Source organism: Saccoglossus kowalevskii, chromosome 7 (assembly GCF_978046115.1).
Source record: "Saccoglossus kowalevskii chromosome 7, keSacKowa6.1, whole genome shotgun sequence".
Taxonomy (NCBI): Eukaryota; Metazoa; Hemichordata; class Enteropneusta; family Harrimaniidae; genus Saccoglossus; species Saccoglossus kowalevskii.
This window is the reverse complement of record NC_140647.1, coordinates 27,737,368-27,755,531: the sequence shown is the minus strand read 5'-3', so window position 1 is coordinate 27,755,531 and position 18,164 is coordinate 27,737,368. Positions and strand designations below refer to the sequence as shown.

Here is an 18,164-nt window from a genome sequence, read left to right as displayed (position 1 = left end):
GCCCACGTCTCTGCTCCTTATCGTAGTGTGATGATTTTCACACCATTGTAGATGCGAAGTTTGGCCTTAAGACTACAAGTATATTTGCCAACTAGTTATCAAAGAGATGTATGCCCGGGGGGGGGGGGTCACTCAATATTAAAACCTTACACCATGTGCGTTCTTGCATCACATTGGCAAACCATACCCCCTATTGCGGACGAAATGTAAATTCAGTACCCCCTAGAGCAGACATATTGTAGAAAAAACACCCTCTATTTCAGACATTTATTGAGAACATCCTACCTCCTGCGAGGATTCTCTGCCGTGTCTGCACTCAAGTGGAGTGTGATCAACTCAAACAAGTTACTGTGTATGCAACTCCTGTGGGTGTCATTCGTTGTTTGATGAAGAAAGATGAGAACTATATTGACATGATTGTGAATATGATCATTTATTTGATAGTTTAATACACAGTGCACACAACTTTGCCAGGATTCTTATTCCATCAGATACCATTATGCAATTTTATGTTCAGATCCGAGTGACTTTGGCATGAATACAGGGCAAAAAACCCAGAAAAAAACAGGATCTGAATGCGAATGAGGACGAGGCGTGAAAGAAGTGTGGATGACTCGGGATGACTTTCTGTATGCGGTTTATTGTAATCGACGAAACGAAACGAAACGGGATAACACACACAATAAAAATTAAACTGTAATCAGTGAAAATAGGTTTTATACGCACAATATTTACAAAATATTTTCCGAAAATAACATTTAATACGCATATGGCTCGTTTCGCTAATTATAGATAATCGAAAATCTGTAATCAGCGAAACAAGGGTCTGACACGTACAATATTCACAACTGTCGGACGAAACTTGACCAGTATATTCACCTTTCAGTAGTGTATATAACGACATAAAACATTTGCCGAAAATAACGGGATTTTAATTAGTAAATGGTTCGTTTCGCTAATTATAGATAATTGTTTTATGAAGTTTTATACACGACTGAAAGGTAAAAATACTGCTCATTCCAAGTTTCGTCTGATAGTTGTGATTATTGTACCTGTAGGACCCTTGTTTCGCCGCGTGATTTCCGATTATCTTTAATTAGCGAAACCAGCCATGGCGAAACTAATCGTTTACTAATTAAAATCCCGTTGTTTTCGGCAAATGTTTTTGAGTGTTAAATACACGACTGAACGGTAAATATATTGATAGAATTGTGAAAAGGTTTCTTATTGATGCCATGGATTATAGAAGAGATTATGTAAATTACATTTATTTCCTGTATTTACTTTAAGTTCAAAAGTTTCTTTTTTTTTTGTATTTTCTTTAAGTTTTAAAAAGTTTCATATTTTTTACTTCCTTTAAGTTTTAAATTGTCTGTTTCTTTTTTCATTTATATAGTATGTGCTTTTTCCAAAAAAATTATTGCAGCTCCTAATTACTAATTAATGAGCCCCTGATGTAAAAGGGTAGCAAAAAATAAATAAATAAAAATACTGGTCAAGTTTCGTCTCCGGCGGTGGTTTATTACTTAAATATTATTTTCAGCAAATATTTTGTAAATATTGTGCGTATAAAACCCATTTTCACTGAATACAGTTTAATTTTTATTATGTGTTATTCCATTTCGTTTCGTTTCGTTCCGTTTCGTTTCTTCGATTACAATAAGCCTACTCCGTATGCTCGTGTTGGAAGTGGCAGGAAAGTCTCGGTGGGAACGTTCAGGTGGACGTTTGCGGTCTGGTCGGGGCTATGGGTCCGCCAATTCGGGGCCAAGGGCGGTGTATAGGAGTGGTTGTTGCAAAATGGAGCCTACAACGGGCGCATCAACCCTGTGAGTTTATTTCTGTGGGCCTATTGCAGACATTATTAATTAAAAGGGGGCCTATGTGCTTCCCGCGCGGGTCCGCTTTAGAAGGTGAAAAACACCCCGCTTTGTCGCTAAATTTGGAACGCATATGGGGTATTAACATCATATAGAGTGACCCCCCCGGATGTATGTGACTAGTATTTGTGGATACAAGTTAAGGTGTAAGTATTGTTGTACATTCAACACATACGCCGGGTTTCATTGATATGAACCATTCCATTTTATCCCAAGTAAACCAGTGAAATAATTTTCCAAAGTAAGTGTTTATTTCGAAGATGAAACGAATGTTTGGGCAACAATACAAATGGAGATTCTGGCAGTTGTATTTAAATGCGAAAAATATCACCGCCGTGTCGATCCTCCTAGTTCACAACACACCTGCTACGTTGATTCGCGTTCAACCAGGATTTTCCATGCGACAACGCATTTTGGATTTTCATATACAGGTACCCTTCAACGGGTTATAGAAATACTCATTTGTGTTTTTGATGAGGATGCTGGTGTTCTGGACGAGATCGGCAATATATGCTTGGCTGCTGCTGATGTGTTATCATGGATATCTGCGGTTTCAATCTTGCGAAATTTGTTGAGCCCAGGCTGAATCAATGAATATGCGATTGATTTTCTATTAACCGTTACACAGTCCCCGAGTTTGACGCATATGAACCTTGCGTTAGTTACGCTGGGTGCAACAAATACATTCCTTCATCTTTTCAAATATTTATAAATTCAAATTCCAGTTAAATCAATCCAGGCCATTAAAGAGCACGGTGCACAACGACGTCATTCGTATAACGTTTCAATGTTATTCAATCGGCCAATGGGACACCTCTTGTTTCAAATTGAATTGTGAAATTTATAAATGATTTATGTATAACAATGAGAGGAATGCATTTGTTGCGCCGAGAGTACATATGAATACTAACGTTCGAGTAAAAATTTACCAAACTCCGGGGGCAATACATATTATAAAACTTGCCTAATGTGGACGTGCCCCTGAAATGGGTCTCGTTTTTTGGATTTGAGGTATAAGCACAGTCTCACTATAAAAACAGGAGAGAGAAACAAAAAGGTAAATTTTCTCTACAAGGAAACAAAACTGCCTAAGAGTAAAGTAACAATCACTGTCCCGTCCCCGTTTTCTAGGGTATGTGGTTATTTTGTATTAAAGTGGAGGAGTCGTCACCTGCGCATGCGTCAGATGATCATAGCGTATCATACTTTTTAAACAAGCGTCTACCCATGAGCCTTTGCGTTTTAGCGTGTGTTGTTATCGTTGCTTGAGACTCATTTCCCGCGCGTGCGCAGGTGACGGTCCTCCCGCTTTAACATGTCAAGTTCCAATAAGGGATGCACTGATGAGTTTCTCGACGATTGAAACATTTACATGAAGGCATTGAGTTGCTAAGATACACATAGGGTCGTGCCCCTGAAATGGGTCTCGTGTTTTGGGTTTTAAGTATAAGTATCTGTCTTATTATTGGTCAAGATAGGTATAAATATCGGTAATATTTTTTTCCGATTTGGTATAAATAACCTGAACATTGTGTTAAAAATATGCTCTTGTGTAAGTGACAGAGGCGTTTCTATGGTCAAAATACATATTTTTAAAAATCAATATACAATGCAACTGTTGGCTTACATGTGCTTCTATTGGAGATGCTCGTCTAATAGAGCAAATACGGTAACTGTTTTATTTGGAATAAACAGTGATGACAGAAATGGTACTTTGGTATAAATATGGGTATAGATTTTGCCACTATCCAGGTATAAAAATGGTCGCACTTTTGAGCACTCAGGGACACCTCCCTACCCAACTATGTATCAACTGGCCCGGGCAAATCTGCCGTAGGCGTGTTCGAATTTTAAGTCAAGAGTTAACACGTTTAACGATTGTCTTTAATGATGTCATGTCATGTCATGTTAGGTTTCGTCAGTCTTCGGGTTATGTCGGGTTTCATCGTGGTTTGAAATATTCATCAGTTAACAGTTCATTATCCAAAGAGCTGCTCGACAATCTGATGTAGCATATCTCGCTATCTATTCTGGATTATTTTCTTTTTATCCTAATACTGAACCAATGCTATTCTGTCTGAAATACAAATTGTATTTTTTGTATCTCATATAATGTTAATATTTCCCGCATGATTGTAGACAATAATGATACTATGAGTATTGCTAGGAATGTTTAATATTGTACACACTGACACATAGTCACTATACCAACGAGGTTACAAGTATACTAAGAAATTGTGTATAGCGCCCTCTGCCGACTGCACGCAAGGCACACCAGGTTATATGCCGTCGGCAGAGGGGGCACGTCATTCAACTGTAAAACTTAAGCGTACACATCATAAAAAGATTGACTACACAAATCCATTTCTCGAAATATAACTCGAACTTGTGTTCTTAATAAATAACACGTATGTATGTAAATGCCTAAATGAATGCAAACGACCATTTGCCCACGTGAAAATATATCCGACAAGCACATCGAGATTATTCTGGGCGTTCTTTTTGATTCGATATGAAAAACACTCATGCGTCGGGTAGCTATATCTTTCGGCACTTTCGTTTGATATTAACCAACACGTAGGAACTAAAGCATATAGCAAATATTATATAAAAAAACAGCTATAACGAGAAAATATCCGATTTAGTTCTTTTTCATCCCGATTTGTTTTTCATCATAATATAAAGTGGAATGAGTTTTTCCAGCGTTGCAATATTTGTCCGTGCATCTACTGTCCGTTTAAAAGCCAGTTGTTCTTGTGGAGGTGGATTGTCCGTAACAGCCTGCTGAGAAAAAAACACAAAAGTAATGAGTATACGCAAAGTATTAGGATTATGTTATTATCGTTTGTCATTTATTGTTGACAGTGTGTTTCAGTGTCGCGTAGATACTGAGATAAGTATGGTATTTATGAAGATGCGATATCAGATCAATAACACGACGCCTCTGTGGTCCGATAAATACATAACCTTAGTATCATTAATAATACAGTGTCGCCGCCGAGTATTGCATGTGTATCATTAAACCCAAGAATCATTCACGACACCCTGTGTGATCATGTGCGTGCGTAACGTAAAACGTTCCTGTTCGTTCGCAAACTTCGGGGGCGGGCGAGCGAATGGGCCTGTCAATGTTTCGTATTGTTATAATTTGGAGTAATTGACTTTATGTGCAAAAAACGAGGACGAGTTCTAGCAAACCACCCCTTAATACACCAATACTATAATGCTATAATTTCATGTATTTCAAGTAAATACTGGGTACATATTATAACAAAAAATGAAATATCCCAAATAATCATTACCCAGACAGAAATTACAAGTACATATCGTCGCATTGACATTTCCTAAATTCGACTGAACACCCAAATGTTCTTAGTAAACTGGCTTAATTAAATTAATTAAAAGATTTTTTTACAATCCACAATAAGTTGTTCACCGTGCGTCAGTGGTCATATCAGATTTATATGAGCATGTTCCAATAGAATAACATTCATCATTACCCTGTTACTATAATACACACACCCTGGTTATTTCGTAGTTATAAATTGTTCTCTTTTCAAAATTTAGTCACCTCCGTGTGGATACCCCATGGGACTCAAGAGACGAGTCTCTTCAAATCAATACTGTGATAATTATAGTGAGAGCTATTAAGCGAGACAAAATTGCACAGGCCGTTAAACGATCCAGGATTCCCATTGGAGTCATTATAACCCCATGGCAATTTGCAACAGGATGCAGAGGCGTCAAAATTAGAAATGTCCATTGACGGTCGTGTTTGTACTGTTACGACAGGTTGTAGCCTTCCATGCAGCGAGGTATAGAATACAACACAGTGACGTCACTAACGGAGGTACATCAGAGGCAGAAAACACCTTTTATCGGTGATAACATTTTTAAAGTTATTTAATGAACCCGAAGATGAATGCGCTGATCCTGAATTTTTCGAAATATCAGGTTTCTCTTTAATTTCCTTATTTGACTTTAAGTCCAGGAAGACAAAGCACTAATCATATTAAACGCACTATTAATGCCAAAATCCCCCGTCCCATATGCTCCAATAACATATGCGACTCAAAGTGATCGCAGTGGCCCGTTCATATCAAAATTACAATCTAGAAAAATAATCTGTGTTTTGGGGCGGCGGATTAGCGTCGAAGAAGGAAAAGAAGATAATTACAACCTTGTGAGAAAAAAAAACACTCACAATTTGTCGATCTACTTCCCCGAGTCTAAATCAATACAGACGGTCACACATGTCCAAATTATCACACACTTAATAAACATATTGTTTAATTATACTAAACGTTATCAAAGTAATTTAAATTTATTAAATATTGATAAAAGAAAAGAAAAGAAAAACCATCTATAAGTACCGTACAAATTGTATTCATCAAAAGTGCATTGTGTAAATGCCGTATTATGTTGCATTTTAAACCTTAATACATTTAAGTAGACGTAGGGCGTTCAAGTATAATACAATTCATTGTAAGTACGTTTAATTTTCAAGATTAGAGTAAATCGCTAAATACCTTTAATCGGGTATTTACAGTTAATTAGTCGACAACTGGTAATGCGCCGATCTTTTTATCTTTTCTTTTCTTAACGTTTAGGAGAAATCATGTAGATATTAGTACTACCGTGTCTTAAATATGCGCGTATGATTTTAATTGTGTTGCTATAACACCGACTAAATACATGTTCTTCTATTATACATGTCATTGACTTAACTAGGATTGGAAGAAAATATTACAATCAACTCGTCGACTGGTAACGTTGTTCCCACCAAACAACATTCCTTGCTGTGTGTATGAATCAATATCGAGTAGTTATATTTGTAGTTATATTTGCTTATACGCACAGATATTGTCTTAGAAATTAGTCGCAATTAGGTCCAAATTTATCAACGAAACACATTACCTCATATATCAGAAATCCGTTACTTGAAGATTGTTTGTTGTTTCAATCTCGCTGTTTTTGACTGTTGAATTTGTCATTCTAAACTCTGAATAATACCCAATTTATTTAACATATATAAATGTCACGGAGCGAAAAAAGAAAAATCGATGATAATTTGTACGTGAACCAACATTGTTAGTCAAATTGTAGTTCAACTTAACCCGGTTTTATTCATGCATTCAAAGTTAAAAAGGTTAGTCATTTCTTACTGAATGCACCTAAATCATTAAAGATATTTTTGAACAGAGAGAAATAAAAATCAATCAATAAAAGCGACATAGTATCATTCACAACTATTTGTAGTGTTGTGTTGCTATGGAACCTTGTGATGACATCCATTGACTGAATAATACTGTTGATTTGATTTGCAACGCTCGATACGCACGAGACAATTCTTTGGAATCGAAATTAACTAATTTTACGTTAGATTAAATAACGCCAAATTGAAAAAAAACATTATCAAAAAGTACTACTCCGCTACCTGTACGTTTATATTTTATCTCACATTTAGTGTTTGTCTCTATACTATGGAATTATGGAATGACAACCCAAGTAATCTGATTGGTCCATGGAAGCAAGTGAAACTGCCGACATCACGATTTGACAATTTTGTGTTATTACACAAAGAATTATTTTATTTTGAATATTTTAATTAATGAAATCAACATATGTACGTGTTATAAAAGACCCATTTCTACCCCCCACTTGCCTGGACACGGTATGTTTGTTTCACTCATGACTAGTTGTAATTTCCTGCGAATTGTGCATAGGTACTGAATGAACTCGTGAATTAGTAATCATCGATGTATCACCGATACCGTGAATATATATAAACATATCCCGTTAATACGTGTCCATGAATGGCAATCACTATGTCTATAATACACAAATGTTATACTATCTTATATTGATATCACGTGATATGTCTCACCTGTAAACTCTGTAAAATTGCCATGCTAGCTAACTGCTGATCATCTTTTCTCTCATCCGTGAAACTATTTAGAAGTTGTTGCATTTCATCTTCATCGTGTGGGACATACCGCGCATGCGTCGTTGTGATTCCACATAGCCAGATGCAACTCAGAAGACAAACTACGCACTTTAATGACGTAACAGATTTCATTTCCTATATATGATTGTTTTTTAATATTCTGTAATAAAATAAGAATGGGTAAAAACACATGAATGGGATGGTATTGCTTGTGTTTTGGGGGTTACCTTGGATGGTGTTTTTTTTGTAGTGGCTGTATCGGTGCTTTAAAGTTGCGATTCTTGTGTTGATGCTGGGGATGGTAGTATTGGTGTAGGAGTGGGTTGGCGTTAGCAGTGATGTGATATAAGAACACAAAGATGGGGTTGTCAGATAGAGCGATGTTGCTGATGTTGTGGTTGAAACGGGGTAGCGTTGCTAAGTTTGAGGTTGATACACGAGGGTGGGAGGATTTAGAAGTCAATCTGAATATGCATTAAATTATTCACACTAAAACTTTGAAACTGCTTACTTATTTTTATTAAGTCCCCAAATTACATCATTAGTGACAACGTCATAAATAGAATATACGTTCAATATAGCAGTATTATTACCTAATTGGTCCCTAAAATTGGGGATTTAATGAGAGGTGTCGATTGAGTAATAATAATGATAGAATTATATTCGAATATTATCGCAATAAGTAATAATTTCATTCGTACGTCAATAGTAGGGGTTCTATTAATAGATTTGCTAGGTGTAATTCTTTCCTGTTTAGACTTTCGCGGATTCTATCAAAATGTATGAGATGATTTACGCTGTGTTCATTGATAAAAATAAGTCTTAACTCGCGTGAATTCGCTACAAGACAATGATCCCAGCGTCACTCAAACGTACGGACATGCGCAGTATTGTAACCTCTCAGAAAGTATGGTCTGAATTGTCGAAAATATATGAAACATCGAACTACCAACGTACCATCTGCTGAACAACGTTCAGCAACGACGTGTTGCACTGAACACGTTTTCACTATCAAAGATGTATTATTTATTCATAACCCGTCCTAATATACGCGAGTGAAATTAGATTCTGGTGACAAATAGAACAGTTCGTGGCCGTTGAACTGAGGTGAACAAAAACAAAATCACGCGTTTTTAATGATATGAAATATTGAGTTTTAATAAAAATGAACTATTTCCCTGAAAAAGTTCAACCGGTTTATATCGCATTTGAAATGCGGTATGGCTACAGACTAGAGACGCCGTATAACTCATTCAAACAGTCACGCATCCTTGAAGACGTATCGGTGTGTGACAAAACACCATCGCGCGCAACGCGCTTGTTGTAAATACCCCCGATTTATTGAAGCAACGAAACAAGCTGGAATGCCACTCAACGCAGACCAGCATACGTGATTGTTTACGTATTTAATTTTAAACCGCACGCATTAATGTTTTTTTTTTCTTTTTTCATTGTAGTCATAAAATGAATAACAACATAATTACAGGACACATCTCGCACAAAGCACAGGGACACTGGCAGAATTTATAACTTTTATCACATTCCTGATTGGTAATTCTAGACATATAGGTATAATTCATTACAAATAGTCGTATAATCTGAGTGTGATTGGATGGACGCGCACACACACAACACGTGCAATGAAAACCAAATTAAAAATTGTGTCATTATAGGATGTTGAATTGAATTTAAGGGCAGACGGTTTCAAATCGAAAACAGCGCGTAGTTGAGGTATCATATTAATCAAGTGTTCAACAACAATCAGAGTAATTGCGTCCACGTCTGTTCCCTTATATATACATATATATCAGATTCGATCAAATGTTGAAAGGATAGATTAATCTTTTACATTTAGCATAGAAATTGACTTTCTTGATCTAGATGAACAGCAAGATCAATTCCCGATAATACACGTGTTTTCGCCAGGAACAAGTTACAAGGATGAGACATTATAATCATTAGCAATATTTGATTGCATAGATAGTTGTTAATTTGAAACGAGTCAATGCATTGTTATCCGCTGGCTTAAACAGTTGACAATGTTATAAATGTACCTTCGTCCTTATAAGGTAAATGTTTTTGTTCAAAATTTGGACTAAGCTGTAAATTACATTAAACTCTTAGTCACACAAAGTGTGTGTTTTATCGCGGTTTATATTATTCATTCTTCCGAACAGGTAAGCTGACAGGATTGTACGTACCACGCATGTCGTAACATACTAATTGCAAAGACTATTTATATCACGTATCCCATCACATCATATATGTTACATAATATCGATGTGTCACATATATTACATCTCACATGTTACATCATATCGATGTGTCACATATATTACATCCCACACGTTACATCATATCTATGTGTCACATATATTACACCGACATGTTACATCATATCGATGTGTCACATATATTACATCCCACATGTTACATCATATCGATGTGTCACATATATTACATCCCACACGTTACATCATATATATGTGTCACATATATTACACCAACATGTTACATCATATCGATGTGTCACATATATTACATCCCACACGTTACATCATATCGATGTGTCACATATATTACATCTCACATGTTACATCATATCGATGTGTCACATATATTACATCCCACACGTTACATCATATCTATGTGTCACATATATTACACCGACATGTTACATCATATCGATGTGTCACATATATTACATCCTACACGTTACATCATATCTATGTGTCACATATATTACACCGACATGTTACATCATATCGATGTGTCACATATATTACACCGACATGTTACATCATATTGATGTGTCACATATATTACATCCCACATGTTACATCATATCGGTGTGTCACATATATTACATCCCACACGTTACATCATATCGATGTGTCACATATATTACACCGACATGTTACATCATATCGATGTGTCACATATATTACATCTCACACGTTACATCATATCGATGTGTCACATATATTACATCCCACACGTTACATCATATCTATGTGTCACATATATTACACCGACATGTTACATCATATCGATGTGTCACATATATTACATCCCACATGTTACATTATATGAATATGTCACATATATTACACCCACATGTTACATTATATGGATATGTCAAATATATTACAACCCACATGTTACATTATATCGATGTGTCACATATATTACATCCCACACGTTACATCATATCGATGTGTCACATATATTACATCCCACATGTTTCATCATATCGATGTGTCACATATATTACATCTCACATATTACAATATATAGATATGTCACATATATTACATCCCACATATTACATTATATAGATATGTCACATATATTACATCCCACATGTTACATCATATCGATGTGTCACATATATTACATCTCACATGTTGCACTATATCGATATGTCACATATATTACATCCCACACGTTACATCATATCGATGTGTCACATATATTACATCCCACATGTTACATTATATCGATGTGTCACGTATATTACATCCCACATGTTACATTATATAGATATGTCACATATATTACACCCACGTGTTACATCATATCGATGTGTCACATATATCACATCCCACATATTGCATTATATAGATATGTCACATATATTACATCTCACATGTTGCACTATATAGATATGTCACATATATAGTACATCCCACATATTACATTATATGGATATGTCACATATATTACATCCCACATATTACATTATATAGATATGTCACATATATTACATCCCACATATTACATTATATGGATATGTCACATATATTACATCTCACATGTTGCACTATATAGATATGTCACATATATTACATCCCACATATTACATTATATGGATATGTCACATATATTACATCCCACATATTACATTATATAGATATGTCACATATATTACATCCCACATATTACATTATATCGATATGTCACATATATTACATCCCACATGTTTCATCATATCGATTTGTCACATATATTACATCTCACATATTACATTATAAGGATATGTCACATATATTACATCCCACATATTACATTATATAGATATGTCACACATATTACATCCCACATATTACATTATATAGATATGTCACGTATATTACATCCCACATATTACAATATATGGATGTGTCACATATATTACATCCCACATATTACATTATATCGATATGTCAGATATATTACATCCCACATGTTACATTATATCGATATGTCACATATATTACATCCCACATATTACATTATATAGATATGTCACACATATTACATCCCACATATTACATTATATAGATATGTCACGTATATTACATCCCACATATTACATTATATGGATGTGTCACATATATTACATCCCACATATTACATTATATCGATATGTCAGATATATTACATCCCACATGTTACATTATATCGATATGTCACATATATTACATCCCACATATTACATTATATAGATATGTCACGCATATTACATCCCACATATTACATTATATAGATATGTCACGTATATTACATCCCACATGTTACATTATATGGATATGTCACATATATTACATCCCATATGTTACATTATATCGATATGTCACATATATTACATCCCACATATTACATTATATAGATATGTCACGTATATTACATCCCACATGTTACATTATATGGATATGTCACATATATTACATCCCACATATTACATTATATGGATATGTCACATATATTACATCCCATATGTTACATTATATCGATATGTCACATATATTACATCCCACATATTACATTATATAGATATGTCACGTATATTACATCCCACATGTTACATTATATGGATATGTCACGTATATTACATCCCACATATTACATTATATGGATATGTCACATATATTACATCCCATATGTTACATTATATGGATATGTCACATATATTACATCCCACATATTACATTATATAGATATGTCACGTATATTACATCCCACATGTTACATTATATGGATATGTCACATATATTACATCCCACATATTACATTATATGGATATGTCACATATATTACATCCCATATGTTACATTATATCGATATGTCACATATATTACATCCCACATATTACATTATATAGATATGTCACGTATATTACATCCCACATGTTACATTATATGGATATGTCACGTATATTACATCCCACATATTACATTATATGGATATGTCACATATATTACATCCCATATGTTACATTATATAGATATGTCACGTATATTACATCCCACATATTACATTATATCGATATGTCACATATATTACATCCCATATGTTACATTATATCGATATGTCACATATATTACATCCCACATATTACATTATATAGATATGTCACGTATATTGCATCCCACATGTTACATTATATCGATATGTCACATATATTACATCCCACCTATTACATTATATGTATATGTCACGTATATTACATCCTACATATTACATTATATAGATATGTCACATATATTACATCCCACATATTACATTATATAGATATGTCATATATATTACATCCCACATGTTACATTATATGGATATGTCACATATATTACATCCCACCTATTACATTATATGGATATGTCACGTATATTACATCCCACATATTACATTATATAGATATGTCACGTATATTACATCCCACATATTACATTATATCGATATGTCACATATATTACATCCCACCTATTACATTATATAGATATGTCGCGTATATTACATCCCACATATTACATTATATAGATATGTCACATATATTACATTCCACATATTACATTATATAGATATGTCACGTATATTGCATCCCACATGTTTCATAATATCGATGTGTCACATATATTACATCCCACATATTACATTATATGGATACGTCACATATATTACATCCCACATATTACATTCATCGATATGTCACATATATTACATCCCACATATTACATTATATAGATATGTCACATATATTACATCCCACACGTTGCATCATATCGATGTGTCACATATATTACATCTCACATGTTGCACTATATCGATATGTCACATATATTACATCCCACACGTTACATCATATCGATGTGTCACATATATTACATCCCACATGTTACATTATATCGATGTGTCACGTATATTACATCCCACATGTTACATTATATAGATATGTCACATATATTACACCCACGTGTTACATCATATCGATGTGTCACATATATCACATCCCACATATTGCATTATATAGATATGTCACATATATTACATCTCACATGTTGCACTATATAGATATGTCACATATATAGTACATCCCACATATTACATTATATGGATATGTCACATATATTACATCCCACATATTACATTATATAGATATGTCACATATATTACATCCCACATATTACATTATATGGATATGTCACATATATTACATCTCACATGTTGCACTATATAGATATGTCACATATATTACATCCCACATATTACATTATATGGATATGTCACATATATTACATCCCACATATTACATTATATAGATATGTCACATATATTACATCCCACATATTACATTATTTCGATATGTCACATATATTACATCCCACATGTTTCATCATATCGATTTGTCACATATATTACATCTCACATATTACATTATAAGGATATGTCACATATATTACATCCCACATATTACATTATGTAGATATGTCACACATATTACATCCCACATATTACATTATATAGATATGTCACGTATATTACATCCCACATATTACAATATATGGATGTGTCACATATATTACATCCCACATATTACATTATATCGATATGTCAGATATATTACATCCCACATGTTACATTATATCGATATGTCACATATATTACATCCCACATATTACATTATATAGATATGTCACACATATTACATCCCACATATTACATTATATAGATATGTCACGTATATTACATCCCACATATTACATTATATGGATGTGTCACATATATTACATCCCACATATTACATTATATCGATATGTCAGATATATTACATCCCACATGTTACATTATATCGATATGTCACATATATTACATCCCACATGTTTCATCACATCGATATGTCACATATATTACATACCACACGTTACATTATATCGATGTACCACATATATTCTATAGATCATGCTGCTCGAATGTGGACATATCACGAGTATCCGGTCCCTTGACAGAAGAAACATTGTATGCGATAATGAGTTCAATGTGTATTAACGGATTTATAATTTTGAAAAATATAAACACGCTTATCTGTCATTTCAAACTTTTGTTTTGCCCTTTGTAATACATGTGTTAGTGTATTGAAATTATACATCAACATCGGGTTAAGCAATAATCACAGCTCAATGCTACACTGTACTAGAGTTGTGACTGGTTAAGTTGTATATTGATATATTAATCATGTCATTAGATAGTTGTACAGTGGAGTTTCAAGTTCTGTCATGGGATATTAATCATTTATCATGAAATAATACATCTATTTTCAAGGGAAAATGCAGTTAAATTGCTTGGTTTCAAATTTATATTGAGATATATTAATAATTTGTTACGCAATTATATTCTTATGTTTCGATTAATTTGAAGTTCTAATAAATATTTTAACCCTGATATTAGACATTTGTCAGGAGGCATTGAGATGTCATTAGGAAATAAATGCTTTATTGCACATGCTTACTGCAAATGTTCTCAATTCGTGGCTTTCGATTTAAAACAATAGCAGGTTAGCAATACGAAGGCGTGGAAATATTGGCAAAAATAAGGTATTAAAGTTCACCAGTCTCGTCAAATATTACAAACTTAACTTTTCAACTGCTATTCAGGAATATAGACTCACATACGCGAAACACTTTCTAGTTGCCGTATATATTGCAAACTAAAATGAAGCATGCAGTTTATTGTATTTTTTATCGATTTGCACTTAACATCGAACTCAATCAAATTCATGGTAAAGATTGGAAAAACAAGTTTATTTTTAAATATTCCCAAAGTGCGTACTGTCTTCGCTAAATAATAGCACAATCGCACTATTACCTCTAATTAAATCGCTCACGCCTGTTGATGACGTTGGTCTCTACTATTACTTTCAAATGCTTAAATGTCACAGAAAGTATTAATTTTCACCCAACGTAAATATCGATTGCGTGGCTGTCTATTATATCGATTTTGTTTTCACTTCAATGTAGAACGCATCCACTCTCCCATACAAATGGCGCTGATGGTATCACGATAGAATGTCCGTGCACATGGCCTTAGTGGTGCTGCGCTAGGTAAAATAGTCGCCAAGCCGTTTCAAAATGATATTTCCAGGGTCTACTTAAGTATGCTACATAAAAATGTAATCTCAAATCTCGGAATTGAAAAGAATTATTATTTTTTTCAGAATCGCTGACTTTATATTATATTTAATCATATAGGATATTGCGACTAAGACTAATCACCTTGCAATCCGTTCTTAGAACACGAATAGCCGCTCAAGATAAAAAAAATTCTCACGAAGAAGTCTTCAATCCGTCAAACTGTCCCGTGCAATGTTCGTATAAAATTGATTTGAACGCTGCTGGGGGAGGTCTTCCCAGGCAAATTTTTCATAGAGTGTACGTATATTTATTTATGCATTTTCATTTACATTTTCAACGTATACCAAACTAAAAGACAATTCGAAGGAATGTAATTTACAATTCCTGCAATGATATTTCATATTGGTAACGTTTACTCAATACTCAAATAAAAAAAAACGAAATTGTAACAATAATCGTAATATAACAAATAATTGAATATTTACCAATATAAAAACAGCTTGCTTTCTGCAGAGAGTGAACGCCGAGTCCAAGCGGTGTTGCAATCTACGTAATATGCGGGACGGTAGTACAGGATTGTGCACTTGCGAGTTCGTCAATGAAGCAGCAGACAGCGATGGACACCCCTTTATGCTCTTATATCCAATCTACAAAGCGAGTTGGCGCCGTTTATATATCCCGATAAGACTCTAATGGGATATTTCAAATCACGATATGCTAATTATGCTTATAATTCTCTGTTATGGCAACGGTAGTTGACATATGTATCTTAGCAACTACGAAACAAGCAAAACCCCACCTCAAAAATAACGTTTCACAGTATCAGTTTATAACGCAACGAAAAAGTTAGCGTGAGTGGGCGGTACGACAGTATTCTTGGCAATATAACAATGTCACGATTTGATTTAGATAATCTCCATTTAATAAGTAAGTCTGATTTGCATACTCGATACTTTTAAGACGTGACCGTAAATGGATAAGAAAATTGGTTTTGCAAAGATGGCTTATAGTGTGTTTTCAATCTTAGATTCCCTCGATTACTAGTGTCAAGTAACAGTCTTAACGATAGTAATTTTCTGTATACCGATCATATAACTAAAACGAAATGTCTTGTTATGACCTCTAACCTCCAAGTCAACTGATTTCATTGGCTGAAATACAATTTTAGCCACGGTGATATCATGTTTGCAATTCTACACTATATAATATAATGAATTTCATTCATGGAATGTGGGAAATAGAACATTTCCTGGAATCACATTTAGTGCAAGTTCGAAGGCCTCAAACTACAAATATCTTCAGTCCGCGGAGAACGTTGGTTAATGTAAGAAATACGTCAATGACATCGATACAGGGGATACTTGACATCAAAATAGCAATTACGTTTCCTATAGATTAATAACCGTTTATAGATTGATGAATGTCGTTCAATATCGAATCACATGATATACGTAATATGTCATCTGCTAGAGACCAACTTTTTTATTATTAGGTCGCGGTTAGAATCACCCGCATGACATTAGATGATAACAGAACATACTACTTATGCGGCTCAACGTGCAAAGCCTGTTACAAATCTGGAATGAGAGCAAGTTTCAGTCGCTGCGACAAAGATACGGCGATATTTCTCACATGCGCCAGGGAATGAGCAGCACGAGGTACCGCCGGAGTCTCTGCGTTCCGATTCGACAGCAAGTCATTCTCCATACTATGAACACCGCGCGGCTGCCAAGTAGTCGGAAAGTACTCTCTTTTTTCGCTACCCAACGAACACGCTATGCCATACATCAGATTTAAATATTAAAATATTCAATTTAGATATACGATATTAATTAATACAAGGAAAACTATATTTATTTAAATATAAAGCCTACAGGCACATGGCTGTACACTTTATAGTGATATATGACTTCGTTATATATTCATTACCTATTGCATCATAGTCGGGAT

General features: G+C 34.3%; 1 protein-coding gene across 2 annotated transcripts; it reads right to left on the bottom strand.

Annotated features, from left to right (window-relative positions):
• Positions 1 to 4,038: 4,038 nt before the first annotated feature.
• On the bottom strand, positions 4,039 to 16,934 carry LOC144355617 (uncharacterized). 2 transcript variants are annotated; one of them, XM_085501726.1, is made up of 3 exons: positions 16,700 to 16,934; positions 7,768 to 7,987; positions 4,039 to 4,661 (listed from the first exon to the last, which is right to left on the bottom strand). In XM_085501726.1, exons 2-3 carry the CDS (start codon positions 7,957 to 7,959, stop codon positions 4,533 to 4,535), a joined length of 321 nt encoding a protein of 106 aa, XP_085357852.1. In that variant the 5' UTR covers positions 7,960 to 7,987; positions 16,700 to 16,934; the 3' UTR covers positions 4,039 to 4,532. The 2 variants fall into 2 exon arrangements, with proteins under 2 accessions (XP_085357852.1, XP_077866805.1); XM_078010679.2 differs by having other exon boundaries at positions 4,039 to 4,664; positions 16,700 to 16,932.
• Between the last annotated feature and the right edge of the window lie 1,230 nt (positions 16,935 to 18,164).

What these genes read in the sequence shown, in the direction of transcription:
- LOC144355617 (XM_078010679.2), bottom strand. Translation starts at nt 7,959, where the DNA reads ATGAAATCTGTTACGTCATTAAAGTGCGTAGTTTGTCTTCTGAGTTGC. An exon ending in CAATTTTACAGAGTTTACAG is followed by an intron (nt 4,665 to 7,767) that starts GTGAGACATATC and finishes TTTTTTTCTCAG; the next exon opens with CAGGCTGTTACGGACAATCC.